This window comes from Gigantopelta aegis, unplaced genomic scaffold, assembly GCF_016097555.1.
Source record: "Gigantopelta aegis isolate Gae_Host unplaced genomic scaffold, Gae_host_genome ctg4843_pilon_pilon, whole genome shotgun sequence".
In the NCBI taxonomy this organism is placed as follows: Eukaryota; Metazoa; Mollusca; class Gastropoda; order Neomphalida; family Peltospiridae; genus Gigantopelta; species Gigantopelta aegis.
In genome coordinates this window covers 12,338-35,054 of record NW_024534075.1, presented here as the reverse complement: position 1 = coordinate 35,054, position 22,717 = coordinate 12,338, and the positions used below count along the sequence as shown (strand labels likewise).

General features: G+C 34.9%; 2 protein-coding genes across 2 annotated transcripts; one reads left to right on the top strand and one right to left on the bottom strand.

The window, feature by feature from the left end:
• Positions 1-16,548: 16,548 nt before the first annotated feature.
• LOC121366142 (UPF0600 protein C5orf51 homolog) lies at positions 16,549-18,944 on the bottom strand. The gene is made up of 5 exons (XM_041490707.1): positions 18,888-18,944; positions 18,466-18,559; positions 18,143-18,189; positions 17,300-17,417; positions 16,549-16,874 (listed from the first exon to the last, which is right to left on the bottom strand). The coding sequence occupies exons 1-5, from the start codon at positions 18,942-18,944 to the stop codon at positions 16,549-16,551; spliced, it is 642 nt and encodes a 213-aa protein (XP_041346641.1).
• A 1,008-nt stretch (positions 18,945-19,952) lies between these two features.
• Positions 19,953-22,336, top strand: LOC121366141 (36.4 kDa proline-rich protein-like). Its single transcript, XM_041490706.1, has 3 exons — positions 19,953-20,445; positions 20,708-21,291; positions 22,316-22,336. Exons 1-3 carry the CDS (start codon positions 19,953-19,955, stop codon positions 22,334-22,336), a joined length of 1,098 nt encoding a protein of 365 aa, XP_041346640.1.
• The last annotated feature ends 381 nt before the right edge of the window (positions 22,337-22,717 follow it).

Sequence of the window (22,717 nt, the reverse complement as noted above, 5' to 3'; positions counted from 1 at the left end):
GTCCCCTGTGACCTCCTAACAGTCCACCCATTCGACTGTACCCCATCTTTTTATTGGTGTATAACTACTTCTGTGGAGTGGGTGCTTGTCCTGGACACTGGCAAAGGAATAAATTCTATCCCGGGGATCCATTTGGGATGGTAAACAGATGTGGACTGATAGAGAAGAGCATGTTGTCTTAGCGTCTCTGGTCTACACAGTGGTTCCATAAGGACACTTAGCTCCCCAATTAACAGGATGTATTAGAAATGAGAATATTGTTGAATATGTGGTGAGATGAACACCAGGACACCTTGTCTTTTCGCAGACTTTATCTCTATAGCCAGGCTACTAGAGTAATATATTTTGAAGTGATGAACATTATAAGCGCCATATTGAGAGGAATATGTAGATTATATTGTTTGAATTATTTTCTTTGATTCAATAATTTTAAAGCTAAATTTAAAGAAGGAGGGAGTGCTAAAACATACAATGATGTGGTAGGCGATGCCTCCAATTGCCAACCCAAAGAATTTTTATAGATTGATTCTGAGATTTAACAGAACCAATTAAACCTTAGTCAAGACTCAAGTTGTTACTATCGCTACATTGACCTCAATAGTGTTCATTTAAATCTCAAATATTAGTTTGCTTGGTAAACTATTGATGCTGGAAACCAATGACTTTAATTTATAAAGAAAAGGTCAGCAAACATTATTATGTATTGTCATTATAGTCATCAACAAGACATAGTTTAATAAATTAAACTAACTCATCCATTTATTGGCTGCCAAATATTTTAAACTGCCACCAAGTTTTCATGCTATTGCCTACAAATACTATTAAACAATGCAATTATATCTTGTTTAAAAAACCAACCAGTTAATATGGGTCTCAGATGCATACATGTGTCATGAAAGATTCATTCTTTTTTAGTTTATTTCTAGGACTCTTAATAGCCTACCAATAGCCAGTAGTAAGGGAGAGCTGGTAAATCCTCCATCACCTATGTTTTGTGCTATACACTTGCAAGCTAAAACATATATACACAATGTCATTTTGAAGGTCAATGTTACAAAATGTTTTGCTTTAATTTAATAGTAGCATAGAACTATAGAATCTAAGAGTATTAGCATGAATAAGTAGTTTACAACTGTCCCACTATATAGTATGTATGTGTTCAACACTACAAAAGCATTCACCATAAGCATCCTTGTGTACATTCTAAATGAAGGTAAATTAGACACTGTGAGGAGATCAAGACTAAATGGCCTGATAGTCCCTCTGACTATTTCCATATCATAGCTGATTACTAATGGGAACATCCTTGTCATTCTACGGTCATATGAAATCACTGTGTAAACTCTAAGAGAGGATGGATGAGGGTAAGCCTACTTCAACATGTCTGACCCTACAGAGGAATGTCCACCTGGATTTAGACTATATAACCAGAATGGAATAAGAGCATGTGGACGACTAGATTATCATCAGCTAATAGACTATTCATTTTTTTCCAAAAACATTACTTAAAAAAACAATGGCCACTTCAAAAAGTTATATATAGATAGTGCTCAGTTGCAAGTGTAGAGACTAGGAATTATGTTGGAAGTGACAAATTGTAGGATCAAAAGATTGGAAACTTTATATGAAAGAGACTACTTGAAAAGAGGAAATTAGAGAAATTTACCAAATAAGAGTACCGTTAATAATAATTCAGATATAGGCGAATTAAAAGAAATATTATTTAGAACGTTTTATATTATATTTATGAATACTAGTAATATACTAAGTGTTAAAATGTATATTGTACATTAACACGTGTACAGTATAGAGAGTAATAGTATTGTCCAATTCAATTATCATAGGATGTTGGAGATAATATAATAACATTACTAACTTAAACTAATGTTAACAGCACCAGCAATTGTAACCTTAGTAAATCCCTTTCTCGATGACAAGTTACTTCCTTCCACACACCAAATATTGCGTCAGACCATATGCTAATTATCCTTAAGACTAACCTATGAATGTCCCTTCAATCTACAAAACTATCCTCAAACCTATACCCATTCAAGATTGGACCTCTAAGTAATCATAAAAACTTATTTAAAAAATATATTATACCATGCCAACGATATATCCTCTATTATATTATAATGTATTCTACCTATTATAGTTTTTTTTTGTCATAAAACCCAAAACCTACACCACACCACTTGTTTCTCAAAACCCCCTTAATTCCTTCAAGAGAGAAGATTATTACAAGCTGATCACGCCAATAAAACAAGGTCAGTCATTAACCAATCATGATAAAAAAATTGTCCCTCAGTAAACTTCTCACACATAATATACTCCTTCTACACACCCAATAATGATCACACTGCAAAACATCAAACATTAAAGTATTATCTGTACTTCCTAGTAAATCAGACAAAGTAAAGACAACTTATCTCTCCCTCAAGAGAAAGAGACAAGCATAAATTATTGAGTCAAGCCACAAGTGGTTAACTTTGAAAAACTATCTGAACATCCTTCTCCAAACTTCCAGCCTAATACCTCCCCAATGGGGATTTCTAAGTAATACACAATGTATTTGTGGACTGAACTACACAACCATACATAAAGAGCGCATATAAAATATAACATTTTTACTAGGGTGATTTTTATAATAGTTTGAGCTATAGAGTGTCTACCACAGTGCAAATTGCTCCTATTCTTAGCATAGAGGCCTTAGATATATTAGGCATTGCTAGAGTTACTTCATGTCAATAGTGACAGTCATAATGGAGGATGTACTAGCTACTTATACAACTACATGTCCAATAATCCTCTAACATTACGCTACTTCTTGTACCAATGAAAGTTTAGCTATTGAAAAAGATTACAAGGAACTCAACATAAAATGCGGCAGATTGAAGCAAAACTTGATCATTTAATGGCACGTGCAAATATTACTGATCTTATCCTCCTCCTTCCTCTCTCCTACACTCCTGTGAAGAGATCAACACTAATTGCCTAATAGTCCCTCTGACTATTATATCATAGCGATACTAATGGACATCTCGCATGTCTACTGTCATATGGAATCACTGTGTAACTCGTGGAGGAGGATGGATGAAGGTAGCCTACTTAACATGTCTGATCCTACAGAGAAATGTCCGCCTGGAATTTAGACTATATAACGAGAATGGAATAAGAGCATGTGGACGACCAGCATCATCACAGCTAATAGTTGGTCAATCCGTCAAATTCTCATTCACAGTATTCTTACTCTCAAGTATGTGGTAGAGTTACTGGATATCAATGTGTGTCATCGAACATTGAAACATATTGTCAACCTAAAAAATAAACCCAATTGGAGCATTGTTGATGACGTTATAATAACTCGTGGTAATCTCGTAAACATATCTGGACATTTATGACACTAGTCTACAAAAGAGAATACTCCCAAAAGGTGGGCAATGGTGTGTCCCTTGTGCTTAAAAGAGTCCTTTGGGGACTTCCCATCTTTTATCAGTAAAGACTACTTTTGTGAACTCAGTTTCTTCTGACAATTTCAACAATTTCAATTCTTTTTTGTACTGGTCCTCTCTGGGATGATAAACAATGTGGACTGATAGAGACATCGGTTGTCAAGACCTACCATGTTTCATAAGCCACTTAACTCCCATTACTGACTATATAGAATGAGGTGTGTGGAGATGGAGTAAAGAACACAAATTGCTTATTATGAGTTCTATGTTAAATAATAAACATAATCAGAGTGAAATATTTTGTTACACATAGTTTGCTTGATTTTTCCCAATTCAAAAAAAAAATATTTAAGCTAAAGGGGATGATAGTGCCTCCCATTACCAAATCTACCAAAATTTTAGACTAATTTTGCGATTTGTCAGGATCATTTTAATTTAGTCCAACTTGTCTGTTATTATATTGACATTTTCCTTTTAACTTCAATTTATTAATTGTTAAATATAGTTTACAAACCCATCAATCTTGTTTGATTGCAAAATACTAATATTAAAATGTTATACCAACTAAATATAATAACACAGTGACTGTATCTGTTTTAAAAAAAACCCGTTCTATATTTGGTCAGATGTAACATTAATATACCATAGAGAGATTCATTCTTATTGCAGTTGTCCATATTTCTAGATTCTTAAATGTTACTAATAGCCAATAATAGGAAAGACATTAAATCTTCACACTAATATAGTTGTAAAGTTATATACACCGTTTAAGTCATTTTTGAAGGTCAACGTTAGAAAACTATTTTACTGCTTTAATAAAGCATAGAACATAGAGTCAAGAGTGGTTGGCTTGAATTTAATAGTTTATAGTTGTCACATGTATGTGGTATGTTCAATACCTCAAAGCCTCCACGGGAGCAAAATATTTAAAAGACTGCTCAAACGCTATATGAAATATAGGACACGTATGGACTTCACCACTTGGAGATGGTAGACATCGAGTACATTTACCACAGCAACATCCAATTCGCTTAAAAACCAGGTGATTTTTTTCTCAACGTGAGATTCCTTCTTTCAGCTGTGACAGGAATAGCTGAAGATGTGTTGATCGATGAAATATAAGGATGGCATGGGATTGTCCAGGACGAGTCTCGTATCCTAGATCTCCTATGGATTCAAGAACAATGATGATGAGTAAGAGCGAATAGTTCTGGACCTACAAAGAAGAAAAAACCACAAAGATTATATGTTATATATAAAATGGTAGCTTAGCATAAAGTACAGTGTACATGTAAGTAACCATGGTAACTAAACTATGGTTTGTTTAGAAGAGAAACCACAAAGATTATATGTTATATATAAAAATGCCACTTAGCATAAAGTACAGTATACATGTAAGTAACCATGGTAAAAATAAACTGTGTTGTGTTTGAGACTGATGATGGTTTCTTAATTAAAATATTGTCAATAAGAAAACAAAAAGTGTCAACAGTGTCAACATTATGTGGTATTTTACTATACTGATACGACAGAGATAATTTGATACTATAGGATTTCTTCATTTTTGTGGTTCTTAGTACAATAATATTCATAAAGTGACTGAGTTTTCTTTTACAACCCTCCATATAAACTGGCATGTATAATCTCCCCTAAGGAATCATTAGCAGCTGCAAAATCAAAACAGTTTATACAGCTGCATACTTGAAATAAGTTCTATACAGTGGTATATAAAATTATGCACATGTACTGTACATGTACTAAATATATACATGTACCTGTACATGTATATTAAGTACATGTACATGTGTACATGAAAGGGCATGTAGTGTTTAAACAATAGACAATAAGAAAGTGTTCTATTGTATTGTAACTATTGGTTAACTATTGGTTACTATTGGTTACTATTATCTTTTGTATTCATTTGGTGTTAAATTATGTATTATATAATTAATGAGTCAATGATAAGGTCAAATTAACACTAACAAACTTAATGTGCAAATTAGAACTTTTAATTCTTTTGAGTATCCAATTGTTATCTTATCAATACAGTGTGGTATACATACCTCAGTGGATATACCAGTAAAAGCTGTATTCATTTCATGTTGTTTAGCATTACCAGCACTCCTAAAGAAGATACAAGTATATATTATATAATATATATTATATAAATATATCATAGTTTAATTTTATTTTATTAAAACTGATGCTTACATAAAATAGCGCATTTTATAAACTTCAAGTTTTGATCGGATAGTCACCCAATTTAGCTAAAAAATAAACAAAAGCATGAATATATATATATATTATATATATATATATATATATATATATAATATTATAATATATATATATATATATATATATATATATATATATATAATTGTATATACTGTTTATATTTACATTGTTTTCTAAAAACTATAAACTTTATAATCAAGAAACATTAATTAAATATTAAATTTATTGCATTCTAATACAGTACAACTCAATTTATTTGAAATCATTCCTCATTACTTTCAACAAAGAGCCCTCAATAATTTTCTACAATTAACTCAGTGGTCTAGCATAAGAAGATAGTTTACTTACAATCCAACTACTTTAATACTACATATACAATAATTTCTACAGTTAAACTCAGTGGGTCTAGCATAAGAAGATAGTTTACTTACAATCCACCTACTTTAATTACATTACATATACAATAATTTCTACAGTTAACTCAGTGGTCTAGCCTAAGAGATAGTTTACTTGGGGTTTGACAATCCAACCACCTTTAAATACTAATAGTACAATAATTTCTAAATATTCCCTACAACATATTAAAGATACATACTTTAATTCCGCTTGACCAAATTGGCACTACTTGAAACACCTTAGATACAAAACTAGACAGCTTTTTAACTCAGAAATGACACTCTTTAAACCCTGAGTTCTTGGGGCCTTTTTCTGTGTGATACGCGGGAGAACCCATTGTTACTATATTATAAGTATGTTTTCTTGTTGCTGTCCTTCTGTGGCAGCAGCAGTGGCTTGTCTCTCATGATTTGAGCACACGTGAAGGTTTTGTATATGAAGATTCAAAGCTAGGAAATTGAAGATTGGGTTCACGAGAGAAGAAGTAGGCTTAAAACCAATTGAGTCTTGAGTAGAAGAAAATAGATACAGTTAATATTAGTATTTACATGTATCATAAGTGAGCTTTAGAAATAAGGATAAATAATGAATACAATATGTGTAATTGTGTTGAGTAATACATAAAGAATGGGATGTTTGATATGTACAATGGGTTCATCAGATGCAGTAAATGTATTACCTGCATTTTGCTCAGAGTTTCTGAAGGTAGTGGATTGATAGAGAGAGCGGACAGATTGAAAGAGAAAGGTTTGTTGATCATACTCTTAATGGTGGCTTGGGCCAACTCTGAACGCTGAAGGAGCTAGAAAAATAAAAAGAATGGTGTAAAACAATTTTAAAGTTAATTCGAAATTTTCAAGTAAGTTTATAAATGTAAAAACCTACACCCACAACTATTTTTAAAAAATTAATTTGAATGCGAAATAACAAAATTTTGAACAATTAATACAGAATACTAAAAGTTACATTCTTCAGCTCCAATGTTATAATTAAGTTCATCCAAACGTAAATTTTTCTTGTCTTCGTAAACATTACTGTGTGTGTGTGTGTGTAAAGAGGGAGGGAGAGGGTAGAGAAGAGGGATTACAAAATATGATATAAAAGACATTTTTTTCTTACAGTGTTTAGAGGACTAAAATATTAAACAAAGATTCAGGGGAATTCTTCAGTGGACAGTTAGCGTTTCCTTATCAGATACAGGTATCAAATAATGTGACCAAACAGGGGACCTTGATAGGGACAAAGAAGGGAAAATTAGATTATTAGTCAAATATATTAGTTAACCGAGAATACTAATCAGATAATATAATACTAAATAAAAAGGGATACTAAGTATGACTATAAAAAAATGTAGGATACTAAAGAGGATTATATTAAAAAAATTATACTAAGGAATATTGATACTAAATGTAAGATAAAAATAATATAATACTAAATAATAGGGAAGAGACTAAAATAATATTATACTAAATGTATTATTACTAAATAATATAATACTAAATAATATTATAGGGGAAATAATATTAGGACTAAAGGTAGAGATACTAAAAGGAGGAGGAAAGGAGGAGAAAACATAAAAAAGGAAGAATACAAGGGGGGGGAATAAAGATAAAAGAAAATGGAGGGTGTTCCTATTTGATTATCATAAGATGGGGGAAAAGGGATAACTTACGATAAAAGGGTAGGTTGGGCTTTTCAAGGGGAGAACTATTATAAAAATGTCAACAAAAGATCATAAATTTTAATAATTAATAGCAAAAATACAATATAATAAATATTATCAATATGCTTGCACAATAACCCACACCTCCTTTTTTGCTTCCATCAACAATACAAGATTCAATAGAGTTAGTATATTATAAACGATATAATATATTAATTATTTTTCCACAATATGATCAAAAAAGGTATCTTTTTTAAATAATTATTATTCATAAAAGGAGATACATCTTTTAGCAGAAGTATTGTTTAGTAATCCACGAGGAAAAACCCATCTTTACTATATTGAAATAAAGGGGGACTATCCTATATTATAGTATATTCACATACTCTATTTTAATTCAAACACAATTTTCAACTCCTATGTGACTACATTTCTTACACTATAATTAACAGACCAATTAATCTTCCTAGGAGGAGAGGACCAGAGAATGAGGGGAGACGAGGAGGGAAAGAGAGAAGGAGAACAGAAGGGGGAAAGGGAGAGAAAGAGAAGGAAGGGGGAAGAAGAAGGAGAGAAAAAGAGAGAAGGAGAGAGAAAGGAAGAGAATCGAAGGTAATAGAAAGGGGAGGAGGAAGAGAAAGGGGAAGGGAAAGGAGAAGAGGAATTGAGGAGGAAAAAAAGAAGGGAGGGGGAGAAAGGGGGGGGAAAGGGGAAGAAAAAGGGGAAAGAAAGAGGAGGGGGGAGAGGAAAAAGGAGAAGGAGAAGGAGGAAAGGAAAGGGAAAGGGAAAGGGGGGGGAAGAGGAAAAAAAGAGGGGAGGGAAGAGAAAGGAAAGAGAAAGAAGGGAAGAGAAAAAGGAAACAGAAAGGAGAGAGGAAAAGGGGTAGAAGGAAGGAGGGAAGGGGAAGAAGAAGAAAAAGGAGAGGGAGGGGAAGTGGGGGGAAGAAGGAAGAAAGAAAGAAGGAAGAAGGGAAAAGAAAGGAGAGGAGGGAGAAGAGGGGGTAGGGAGGGGGAAGGGGGGAAGGGGAAAAGGAAGAGGAGAAGGGGAGAAAGGGAGAAAGAAAAAAAAAAAGGAAGGGAAGGGGGGGGGAAAAAAGAAGGGGAAGGAAAGAGGGGGAGAAAGAAGGGAAAGAGGAAAAAAAAGAGGGGGAGAAGAAGGGGGAAAGGGAAGAAAGGAAAGGGGAAAAGAGAAGGGAGGAAGAAAGAGAGAAAGGGAAAAAAAAAAGGAAAAAAGGGGGAAAAGGGGGGGGGAAGGGGGGAAAAAAAGGGGAGGGAGGGAAGAAAGAAAAAGAAAGGGGGAAAAAAGAGGGGGGGAAGAAAAAAGAAGGAAAAGAGAAGAGGGGAGGGGAAAAAAAAAGGGAAAAAAAGAAAAAAAGGGGGGGGGAGGAAGAAAAGGAAGAAAGGGAAGGAGAAGAGAGGGGAGGGGGAAAAGGGGGGGGAAAAGAAAAAGGAGAGAAAAAAGAAGGTAAAAGGGGGTGAAAGGGAAAGGAGAGGGGAAAAAAAGGGAGAAGGAAGGAGAGAGGGGAAGGAGGGGGAGGGAAAGAAAAAGAAAGGGAGGGAGGAAGAGAAGAAGAGGAAAAAGGAAAAAAAAGAAAAGGAAAGGGGAAGGAGAAAGGAAGGGAAAAAGGGGAGGGAAAAAAGAAGAAGAAAGGTAAGGGGAAAAGGGGGGGGGAGAAGAGGGAAGAGAGGAGGGAGAGGGGGGGAGGGAAAAAAAGGGGGAAAAAGGAAAAGAGAGAGGGAAAAAAGAGAAAGGGAGAAGGAGAAAAGGAAGGAAAAAGAAGGGAGGGAAAGAAGGAGAGGGGGAAAAGGGGAGGGGGAAAAAGGAAAAAGGAAAAAAAAAAAAGGGGGGGAAGGGGAGGGAAAAGGGGAGGAAAGAAGAGAGAAGAAGGAAGGGAGAAGGAGGGAAGGGGAGGGAAGGGAAAAAGGAGGAAGAGAAAAGAGGGGGGGGAAAGAGGAGGAAAAGGGAAGGGGAAAAGGGGGGAAGAGAAGAAAAATTATAGAAAGAAGAAAAAAAGGGGAAGAGAGGGGGGGGAGGGGGAAAAGAAAAGAAAAAAAGGGGGAAAAAAGGGAAAATAAAGAGGAAAAGGGAAAAGGAAAAAAGAAGGGGGGGGGGGGGGGAGGAAGGGAGAGAAGAGAGGAAGGAGGAGGAGAAAAAAAGGAAAAAAAAAAAAAAAGGAGAAAAAGGGAGGGGAAAAGGAAAAAGAGAAAAAGGAAAGAAGAAAGAGAGAAGGAAGGAAAAAAGGGGAAAAGGGGGGGGAAAAGAAAGGAGGAGGGAGGGGGGGAGGAAAAGGAGGAAGAGAAAGAAAAAAGAGAAGAAAGAAGAAAAAAAGAGGAGGGAGGAAAGAAAGAAAAGGGGGAAGAAAAAAAAGAGGAAAGGGGAAAAAAAAAGAAGGGGAAAGGGGGAAGAAGAAGAGAAAAAAGAAAAAAAAGAAAAAATAAGGAAAGGGGGGAAAAGAAAGGGGGAAAAAAAAAAGGAGGGAAAGAAAAAAAAGGAAAAAAAAAGGAAGGGAGAAGGGAAAGAAAAGGGGGGGGGGGAGAAAAAAGAGAAAAGGAAGAAAGGGAGAAAAAAAAAGGAAAAGAAAGGAAAAAAAAGAAAGAAAGGAGAAAAAAAGAGGAAAAAAGAAGAGAAAAAGGGGGGGGAGAAGGAGGAAAAAAAAAAAGGGGAAAAGAAAAGGGGGAGGGAAAAAAAAAAAAAAAAAAAGAGAGGAAGAAGGGAGAGAAAAAAAAAGGGGAAAAGAAAAGGAAAAGGAGAAAAGAGGGGAAAGAGAAGGAGGAAGGAAAGAAAAAAAGGGGGAAAAAGGGGGGAAAAAGGGGGAGGAGGGGAAAGAAAAAAAAAAGGAAGGAGAAAGAAAGAAAGAAGAAGAAAGGGAAAGAGAAGAGAAGAGGAGAAAAAAAAAGGGGAAAGGGGGGGAGAAGAAGGGAAGAAAAAGAAAAAAGAGAAAGGGGGAGAGAAAGGGAAAAAAGGAAGAGAAAAAGGAGGGGAAAAAGAGAGGAAGAGGAGGGGAAAAAAGGGAAAAGAAAAGAGAAAAAAAAAGAAAAAAAGGAAAGAGGGAAAGAAGGAAAAAAGGAGAAGAGAAGGGGAGGGGGGAGGGAAAAGGGAAGGAAGGGAAAGGGGAGGAAAGAAGGGAAAGGGAAAGGGGAAAAAAAGGGAAAGGAGGAAAAAAGAAAGAGAAGGGGGAAAGAAAGGAGAAAAGGAGGAAAAAAAAAGGAGAGAAGAAAGAGGAAAAGAGAAAGAAGAAAAGAGGAATGAGGGGAAGGGAAGGGAAAAAGAAAGGGGAAGAAAAAGAAGAGGGAAAAGGAGAAGGGGGAAAGAGGGGGGGGGAGGAAAGGAGAAAAAGAAGGAAAGGGGAAAAAAGGAAGAGAGAGAAGAAGAAAAAAGGAGAAAAGAAAAAGAGGGGGAAAGAGGGGAAGTGAAAAGAGAAAAAAAGGAAAAAAGGAGAAGGAAAGAGGAAAAAAAGGGAGGAAAGGGAAAAAAAGAGAGGAAAAAAGAAAAGAGAAAAAAAAGGGGGGGATGGAAAAAGAAAGAGAAAAGGGGGGGAAAAAGGAGGGGAGGGAAAAGGGGAGGAAGAAAGGAAATAAGGAGGAGGGGAAAGAGGAAGAGGAAGGGGGGAAGAAGGGAAGAAGAAAAGGGAAAAAGGAGGGGAGGGGGAGGGGGAAAAAAAAGGGAGGAAAAGAAAAAAAAAAGAAAAAAAAGGGGAAAGAGAGGGGGAAAGAGGGTAAGGAAAGAGGGAGGGAAGGGAGAAAAGGGGAGGGAAAGAGAGAAAAAAGGGGGGGAAAAGGAAGGAGGGAGAGGGGAAGGAGGGAAGAGAGGGAAGGAAGAAAGGAAAAAAAAAAGGGGGAAAAGAGAAAAAAGAGAAAAAAAGGAAAGGAGGGGAAAGGAGGAAAGAAGGAAAAGGGGGAGGAGAAAAGAAAGAAGAGGGGGGGAAAAAAAAAAAAGGGGGAAAAGGGGAGGGAGAAAAAGAGAAAGAGGAAGAGAAGGGGGGGGAAGAGGGGGGGGAAAAGAAGAAAAAAGGATAGAGGGGGGGGAAGAGAAGAAGAAAAAGGGGAAAAAATAGAGGTAAAAGGGAGGAAGGGGGAAAGGAAAAAAAAGGGAAGAAGAGAAGGGAAGAAAAAAAAAAGAAAAGGGAAAGAAGGGAGAAATTTCCCATAGAAAAGAGGGTATTGGAGAAGGAGAAGGGAAAAAGGGGGGGAAGGGAAGGGAAGGAGTAGAAAGGAAGAAAAGAGAAAAAAAAAGAAGAAAAAGGGGGAAAGAAAGGGTTGGGGGGGGGAAAGGAGAAAAGAGGGGGGAGAAAATGGGAGAGGGGAGGAAGGGGAAGGAAAGCTGGGGAAAGAAAAAGGAAAAAGAGAAAGAGGGGAAAAGGAAAAAAGAGAAGAGAAAGGAGAAGAAGAAGAAGGAAAGAAAAAGGAGAAAGGAGGAAAAAGGGGGAAAGGGGGGAAATTAAAAGAAGGAAAAGGGGGGAAGAGAGGAAGAAAGGGGAAGGAAAAAGGGGAGAAGAAAAAAGGAAATAGAGGGAGAAGAGGGGGAGGGAAGGGAAGGGGAGGGAAAGGAAAGAGGGGAACTAAATGGGAGGAAGAGGGGAAAGGAATCCGAGAAAAGAGGAGAGAGAAAGAGGAAAGAGGGGAAAAGTGGGAAAGGAGAGAGAGAGAAAGAGAAAAGAAGAAGAAGTGAGAAAAAAAGAAAAGGGAAAGAGGGGAGAGAGAAAGGGAAGGGAGAAGAGAAGAGGGAGTGGAAAAGAAGAGAAAGAGAGAGGGCATATATCAGCAATATAATTATAAGTATTTTTAAGATGCTACTTCTCATGTGTACAGAAAACATTATCATACAATCAAACTATTATACTCCCAACTTAGTTCTATAATAATAGTTTATACATTGTATGTTATGATTGAGCTATAGCATGTTACTCACTTAGTTGGAATAAAAAGCATTGAGGTTCACTTTGTGCATTTGTTTTGTGCTTAAGACTTTAACAACTGTGCTTTTTGCTATAATAATAATAATAATAATAATAATAATAATAATAATATGAATGAATATCACTTTAACGACACCCTAAACATTATTGTTATTGTTGTTGTTGTTGCTGTTATTATTATTATTTGTTTGTTGTTGTTGTTATTGTTATTGTTGTTGTTTGTTATTAAATAAATAATAATAATAATAATAATACTAAATATATGTCCATATATATTATATAAACATACTATTTCAGAACACACATATATAGATATTAGATATACAATTGATATTGTTGTCTATCAGATAGCAATGTCCCTTTTTTTATGGTAGAAGCAGAATACTTGTGATTTTTAGTTCATCTATTACTGTCAGTTTATTACAGAATGTATGTATTTAATGAATCAATATAAGGAATTTAATACACCAGTTAATCATATAATAGTTAAAGGAATTATACTGAGGTATAAAAGATAACATTAGCAACATTAATACTGCTGCTCTAATCTTATTATGAAAAAAAAGGTATTTCTTTGTATACATCAGTAAATAGTATGCATTTTGGCATTAATATTTTCATGGTTCATATACTAGTACAATTCTTTTACTATATCAAAAATTACAACAACTCTAACAAATCGTTAATGATTTACAAGGCCATAATTAATGAGAACATTACCTTTCTGTGATGGTCGTCGATATGTCAGTCTAACGAACTCCTGAGAGAGAAATAGATTAATTAATAGACAGATTGTTTTAATAATTAATAGATAATGAATGGGATCTGAACAGATGAGTATATAATATTTGAAATGTACCAGATGGTGAAAAACTGAGATGTGGAGGTAACTTAGATAGAGGAGACTTCCAGAAAATCCTTGGGTTTTCATCAAAGGATCCTAACACAAAGACAGAACATTGTTACAATCACAAAAAATGACTACTATTAAAAATCTACTAATTGTGTCACATGATTATCAATTTATGTACATGTACATGTATTAACCTTTCCAGTTAGTGTCAGATACTCTTCTTGTAGCTGTAAAGTTTAAATTTTAATTTCTCATAACTAGGATAAAATATTTATGAGGTATTTCAAAACATGACTGAGTTTACTAACCTTGGACTTTCCAATAGCTTCTATCCACCCTTGTTGTTCTTGCTTGGAGTATGCTTTAACATGTATGTTCGAGAATCATCACCCTCAAAGGCTTGAGGAGAGAGAGACAGAGACAGAGGGAGGGAGAAAATAGAGAGAGAAAGGAAACAGAGAGACAGAGACAGACAAACCAAGAGACAATTAAAATATGAATAAGAAATAATTTAATATCTTACTTAATGCAAAGCTAAAAGGTTGACTTTCATTGTGAGTGTTTTCAACTTTAAATCTCTCAAGAACTATTACACCCACTGGATCACCAGTAGACTAGAATAATAAACACAACGTGTATGTATATTATACATCACATGTATATATAGTACATGTACAATTATATTAGGACTATATCACATTAAGTCGGTAGTATTATTTAGATCACTAGTAAAAATCACACATCAAGGATATTTATACAATCCAAAGTTATTTAATATCACTCTCTCAAACACACATCTGACTAAGCAAAAGCATTTCTTTGTCTTGTTCAAATTTAGCTTTCAATGTGAAATATGAAATACTTTGTCAACTACTTTTCAATAGTATAATGGTAGGAACACTCCAGTAAGTACTGATGTTTACTAATATAGAGCTTACTAATGGTAGCTATCTTAGGTCACTATAGTAAGTATTGATGTTCACTATTCTAGAGCTTGCTAATGGTAACTATACTAGGTTACTGTAGGAAGTACTGATGTTCACTATTCTAGAGCTTACTAATAGTAGTGTCCTAGGTCAATGTAGTAAGTACTACTGTTCACTATTCTAGAGCTTACTAATAGTAGTTGTCCTAGGTCAATGTAGTAAGTACTGATGTTCGCTATTCTAGAGCTTACTAATGGTAACTATACTAGGTCACTGTTTTAAGTAATACTGATATTTACTAGTCTAGAGCTTACTAATGCTAGTTATCCTAGGTCACTGTAGTAAGTAGTGATGTTCACTATTCTAGAGCTTACTAATGGTAACTATACTAGGTCATTGTGGTAAGTAAATACTGATATTTACTAGTCTAGAGCTTACTAATGCTAGTTATCCTATGTCACTGTAGTAAGTAGTGATGTTCACTATTCTAGAGCTTACTAATAGTAGTTGTCCTAGGTCAATGTAGTAAGTACTAATGTTCACTAGTCTAGAGCTTCCTAATGGTAGCTATCCTAGGTCAATGTAGAGTAAGTACTGATGTTTACTATTCTAGAGCTTACTAATGGTAACTATACTAGGTCACTGTGGTAAGTAAAATATGATGTTTACTAGTCTAAGCTTACTAATGCTAGTTATCCTAGGTCACTGTGGTAAGTAGTGATGTTTATATTCTAGAGCTTACTAATGGTAACTATACTAGGTCACTGTGATAAGTAAATACTGATATTTACTAGCCTAGAGCTTACTAATGGTAGCTATCTTAGGTCACTGTGGTAAGTACTGACGTCCACTATTCTAGAAGCTTACTAATTGTAGTTTTAACTAGTCTAACTAGTAGCTATCCTAAGTCATTGTAGTAAGTACTGATTTCATTATACTCCAGGTAGTTTTGATGGTTACTATTAACAGTTAAGACAAGGTAGTTCAATATATTTACTAATATAACTAAATATGGCAAGTGAATGATCAGTAAATTTGTGTTACTAAAAACAATAGAACAATATACATTACCTTATTTTATCACATACTACTAAAAAGTTTACACTAAATTACCAACTTACATTAGCAAAAATGAAATCATTTACTTAAATAAAATACTTACTGAGTTATGTAAACATTTTAAAATTAGTATATAAGAATATGCAAAGTAATGTGGAGAGAGAGAGAGAGACTTACCTCCCAATCTTGCAATTCATCAACTTTAAAATAAAACAACAAATTTCCTTTTAACCTAAACCACCTCTGTTTGTATCCTATAGTAATAAAGATAGAACTGGTATAGGATCCAATATATAGAACTGAGAGCTATGAATTAATAGATCCAATGTATAGGAATGAGGACTATAAATAGATCCAATGTACAGGAATGAGGACTATAAATAGATCCAATGTACAGGATGAGGACTTTGAATTAATGGATCCTATCTATAGGACTAAGGACTGAATTGATGGATCCAATCTATAGGACTGAGGACTTATTTAATGGATCCAGTGTATAGGACTGAGGTCAAAGTTAATGAATTAGGTCATAAATCTTAGAGTTATGAATATTAATATTGTAATTAAACTATAAGGTCTTTGGGGTTCATGTTAACCCACTTCATCCATCCATCCATCCATCCATCCATCCTGTCCACACATACATTCTATGATGCAACTATCTATCCATCCCTACATGGCCATACAGCTATATACAATGGTGAAAGCACTTTGTGTTGGTCATAATAATATGAGACAATCATGACATACCTTGACCAAGACCAGCTCCTTTCTTCTCAAGAAGACCTTCCTTGTCTGGATCTAAATTGATTGCAAAGTAGGAGAGTTCTTTTTCGTTAAAAAACGAATGGATGACCGGTACATTATGAACTGTAGGAAAAGACGATATAATGCTCATTCAAATGGGCGGGCAACAGTATAACTAACCACGCCTCTAAAAAAATTTTTTTTTAAATCAAAAATTTTAAGGAAGACAATTAAAAAATTTTTCAATAATTGTTTCACTCTTATTTACACAATGCTTTAAGTAAATTTCTTCAATTCTATTAGAGTTCATCAGGTCGTTCACATTGCCAAGACTGCATTCGTAAAGTACCACGAGCAGCTTCAACATATCGTGTCAAAAACATAGTACCAACAGACACAGCATCAAAACTGCCACGCCCACAATGACTCGGACAATCCATGCCATAAATAGACTCCATAACTTTGTATAATTCAGGATATTTGCATTCACTGCTTGAAAGTGTATGTGTGGGTGTGGCTTCTGCTTTTGTGGGTGCGGTGTGTTTTTGGGAAGCATTTTTCATGTACCAATAACACATTTCTCCACCATATGCTAATGCCAACATGTGTGTGTCACTACGAATACCTGGATAGATAGATAAATGAAAGTAAGTTGATGTTATGCAAATAAACTTGATCAATCATTTCATGATTATTACATTTAGCGTTACCATTTTTTCAATAAATCATGTAGTCTGTCCATCATTAGTAGTGTTCTCTTCTCTTCCACTTGAGATGTAGCACGAAGTTGAAATATCTCCTTCATATGAATTATACCTAATCTACAACACTAGATCAAGAATGATAGTGATTATGACTGTTAGTGCCTCTTTATCCTTTCATTTCCACTTATCTATCCATCCATCCATCCATCCATCCATCCATCTATCTATCTATCTTTCTATCTATCCATCCATCCATCCATCTATCCATCTATCTATCTATCTATCTTTCTATCCATCAATTCATCTATTCATCCATCCATCCATCTTACTTCCTGTAGCCAGTTACAATCGGCACTTTCAACTCTCTTATCATTATTCATTACAGTATTTACATACATATACATCAACGCTCCTACTCTCCAATGTAGACACTCCACCATATCAACACCTAGTATCCCTAAAACCTGCAAAACAAATCAAACCAGTAATGTCTAGTAATACAAGTCTCGCAAGGCCAAAAGACCCTTTGCTTAAGAGAAAGGGTCTGGTCTACCATACATAGTACAATTGTCTCCTTCCCCAACATTCCTGGGAAACCACTGTTTGGTCAACAGGTACTTGAGCAACCACAATGTGTTTATATAGTAGCATGATAATATTATGTGTTAATTACTGCTATAAAGTATCATGTGAAACTCATCCTTTTTGACAACTGTACTATGCGTGGTAGACCTGACCCTTCCTCTCTAAGCAAAAGGTCTGACCTCACGAGACTATAGTAATACAACAACAAGGTCATATATATAATCAAAAAAAACAATGCATAATTTCAGTAGTAAACATGGAAGAGATAAAAGGTCACCTTACTAATAAAGTCACATTATTTATATACATGTATATTTACATATACATGTAAGATTTCTCAGTTATTTCATACTTTATATTATCTGATACAAAGTTATTTACTTAATGTATAATACATGTACATATTATTATAACTAATACTCTCAAAGTACATGTTGTTATTATATTGTCATTATCATAAACTGTTGTATATAAAAACTTGTGCTATTACAACAAATGTAATTTCAATGTTATCTTTCAGTATGAATTCACTAACAAGTAGTATAGGGATTACCCTATGTAGTACATAATTATGTCATACTACTATATTGGCATCACTATATACCTCAGAGTGTTTTTTCCACAAAAGTTTAATTCCATTAGAAAATTGATCTGAAGGGAAATAGGAAACATCAAATATAGTATTAGTGCAAATATACAGTATATCACAATTCATATCATAACCATAATATTAATATAATTATAATATTAATTGTGCTCACTAATACTAGTAATTTTTGAAACACAACAATTTAATGAGCCATGTCCAATCCACTATATATTAACAATATTATTTATTAAGATATGCAATTTCACTACATATACTATAGCTATAAAATCCAATAACTTATGAGTACGTGCAATTATGTCAATAGACTTTAATTATACCTAATATCCCTAATATGGATTGAGGAGCAGTACTCTCGGGAAAGTCCTCATCAACCAGTAAACACTCTTTATAGTATGTAACATCTAAAATAGACTGAAAAAACAAGTAATATTGTTTAATAGTTTTAAAATAACATAACAATACATTTAATAACTAGTAGTTTATTATTAATTATAGTTAATAAGTTGTTATGACTAGTAGTTTATTAATATATTACAGTTAATAACTAGTAGTTTATTAATACATATTACAGTTAATAACTAGTAGTTTTATTAATATATTACAGTTAATAACTGTAGTTTATTAATAATATCATAGTATATTCCAAAATACTAGGCAATAAGTATATTGTGATTTTAATTCATCAGATAAGGAGAGAGGGTATAATATATTCATTCAACATTCCTTTGAATATATGCACCTGAGTATATTTCTGTAATGCTTGATATAAGGACTTAGTTCTATCTACTTCTCTCATTTGGAGTAGACCCACAGATAGTTCAGCAGAAAGTAATGCTTTACGTAAGAACTCTACATATGGGGGACCTAAATCACAGAATTAAATCTTAGTAAATAAGCAATGACAATATTTACATTATCTATAAAACATTTGTTGAAGGTGAGTATGAACAAAAAAAAACAGTGACTATGAAAAAATTCTAACTACCTATCAACTTTATATAGTATAGTAGTAATATTACTCTACTATATGTGGCATCGTTAATATTCAGATACTCTAATACCTATAGTCTCATTCCCAGACCTCCTATCACAGGAATCTGTTAATGAAACTAAAGGTACCAAAAATGTCATAGCTATACATTAATATTGTACCCAATACTATATGACAATCTAAGTTATATTACACTGTTGAAGAACAATTATATATGGTTGTATAACTATAGTACATTCTCATTCAATAAGAACTGTTACGTTACGATACGTGCCTTCAATTTGGCCTGCAGCTGTAAGCATCTGCTGACATTGGTCCTTCTGTTTTTTGGCACAAGTCCAACACTTCAGCTCGACTATAAGCCTGTTCAGTAGACATGACCAATTAAACACACTCAGCCACACCCTCGAATCTCCTAAGTTATTAATTATTTTAAATCATATGCCCACCCACACATATTCTAAAAAATCAAATCGCTGTGTGTGCGTCTCTTTCTCTTGGCGTCTTCTGTAGGTCAGTGGTCTATAATCTTAACAGTATCGTTACTTTTGTTTATTTTATATCAAATACTTATGTGCAATGTATTAGTGACAATGTTACTAATGCTCGTTAATATTATAAATATCTGCTTGTTGGTCGGTGCTTCAAGTTTAGTGTAGAGTGTATTGTGTTTGGTGTTTTCATTTTGTTCATCTTTCTCTCACACACACACACAACAGCCTACTCTTCAAATGGCATCTGAAGATCTTTACGATGAGCTTCAAGTTGGAGGTGAACAGGATGATCTTTATGAAGACCTAAATATTCCTGCTAATGGACATCCACCTCAAGTATTTCGTCAAAATCTACCACCACAACTACCTCCATCACGAGTTGACCCTCGTGCCAAGACTCTACCTAATAAGAGTGTGGGTCCTCCACCATCTATTCCAACCAGAGCACCTACAACCTCTCTCACAGGAGTGGAACAATTCGCACATTGCCTTCTCAACAAACAAAATCTCCAAAAAAGAAAGACAAAAAATGGAATCACCACCGAAAAAAAATCCAAAATCTCCACCTCCAGCTGGAGGTATTGATATGAATGAGATCTTGAAACGGAGACAACAAATGAATTCTCGTGCGCTTGAAGACTTGGACAAGAGTCGACAACAACAACAGGAAGCAGATACTGAAGATAAACATGTTGCTCCTTGGTTGAACCAGCTTAAAAAAACAAACCGTACATCTGCAGAAAATAACGATGAACCAAAGGAAGAGGAGGTCCCTGAGTTTATTAGAAAACGACGATCGATGAGTCTAATGAGTGAGGAAAGACGAAAGTGTTACAAAAATAGACAAACCCACTCCTAAACCTCGTTCTGTAACCTCAATATCCTCAGAACCAGACAAGCCTCCACCAGCTCCCAAAACCTAAACCAGCTGCAAAACCTCCAAAACCTGCTGTGGCTGAGAAACTAATAAACCACCTCCAATTAGTCCCCAACCATCCAGTGAAGGGAGTCCTAAATCAATACCAAAACCTAAAGCACGAACATCAGTTAATTCTGAGCCTCCTTCCTATCCAGCTCCATCAATACCTCCACCTCGTGTCCCTCTTGAAGATGAACCATCTTACACACAACCAACCATCACATCAAAGATAAAACTACCACCTCCTGTTCCTGAAGAAGAGTGCCACCTCCTCCTCCACCTAAGACACACCCACCCCCATCTGTCCCTCCATCTCAACGAACAGCCCCATCCTCAGATAGTGAAGAGGAACGACCTCCTACTCCTCCGAGAACATGTCCCCTCCATCATTGTCTCACAAAAACCAAATGTCCCACCTCATGTTCCTAACATGAAAGCCCCTCCTTTCCCTCCAAAGATGCGCCCCGCCTCCATCAGTCCTCCATCCCCACCAAGAACAAAGGCTCCACCCCCTCTTCCTAATCAAGAGGTAGCTACATCTGAAGAGTCCCAACCTATGCCATACCCACCTCGATCTGTTCCTCCTAAAGCAGGAGAGTTGACCTTGCCTCAATCATCGCCGCCACTAGTTGATCGTCCTCCGTCAATTATACCAAAACGACCAGCACCTCTTCCACCTACTCTTTCTCCGGCAACGCATGGAGAACCAACCCCCACAACACAGTTCTTAGATATCGTCGTTTGCCACTACCTCCAGTGGATATTAACAACCCCCCCCCTTTGCCCTCACGCGATGCTAAACAACTATTACTATCATGTAAGTTGCATAGTCAGCATAACATCTGTGTAATATATCTATCTAAATGTTTATCATTTGAAAATTATCATCAAAAAATAATACAGCTGTTTAGTTAACAAGAACAGAACACACACACAGTAATGCTCTATTATTAACACATTACTCTCTGGGTGCTCCAGTAAAAATACAGCTACATTATACATGTATCTTGTCAATAAACAGTTCAGGTTGTTGATTTGTGTATAATGTACATATGTCTATACACAAACTTTGAAAGTGATTCTTCTCTGTGTTAATGCTATTACAACTCACTTGTCACTTTACTTACGTAATCTTACACATTATTAACTCTGAAATGGATACACCAAATCCCACTAATCTCATTACTCACTACTATGTACGACATGTACTTGTAATTGTCCCCTGTATTGATAAACCTCTACAGTCATAAGCATGGTATGAAAATATGGACACCAATTATGCATCACTACTACTCTAAAACTAACGGGATTAGTGACTGCTTACATAATAGCCAGTATAAAATAAAATTTATATACTATAATATTTGTCATACCTATTACATATATTACTCGAGGTTATGTTTAAAGGAGAATTAGTTAGTAGTGGTCAGTTTGTCTAGCCACTTGACTATCATGAAGTTAAACAACACTAAGTATTGAATAGCTCTACTCTATACATTTAAGTCTTTGTGTTTTAACAAAGGGACTTCTTTTGACTGAAAATTTTCACTTTTAAAAAAAGAATAACCTGACGTAGTACTTCCAGATAAGTTGTGGTGGCTTCCCTATGTTTTCACATAATGACCAGCAATATACTATGCTTTTATAAGTAGGGTTATCTCATATCCCATTGTCATAACTTGCATGACATGACTGAATTATTTATCTAACATGAGTAAGTTTGTATTAATATGTGATATACATGTTGTTGAAACTGTGTTCAGATGTTTGCCTATGAATCTTAACTAAACAAATGACCAGATGGATGAATGATGGATGGATGGATGGATGAATGGATGGATGACTTATAGAGATTATTATAGAAATATTTGTATGTTTTCATATCCTGTTTGTCTGTTTGTCAGTAAACTTCAATAATGTACTTGCAGCCATAACAAATTATTGTATTGATTCTAATATCAATTCTTGTATGTACTGAGTATGTGGTTCTTAAGTATGTTTTGTCTGTACTCATTTTTGATGGCTTACATGTAGTTAGCTCATATGTATTACTCTCTCTCTCTCTCTCTCTCTCTCTCTCCAGCAATACCTCCTCATAGAAGTCCTCCCTTAATTCCAACTGAGTCAATGGTAGAAGAAGAAGAAGAAGACATTTATGATGATAC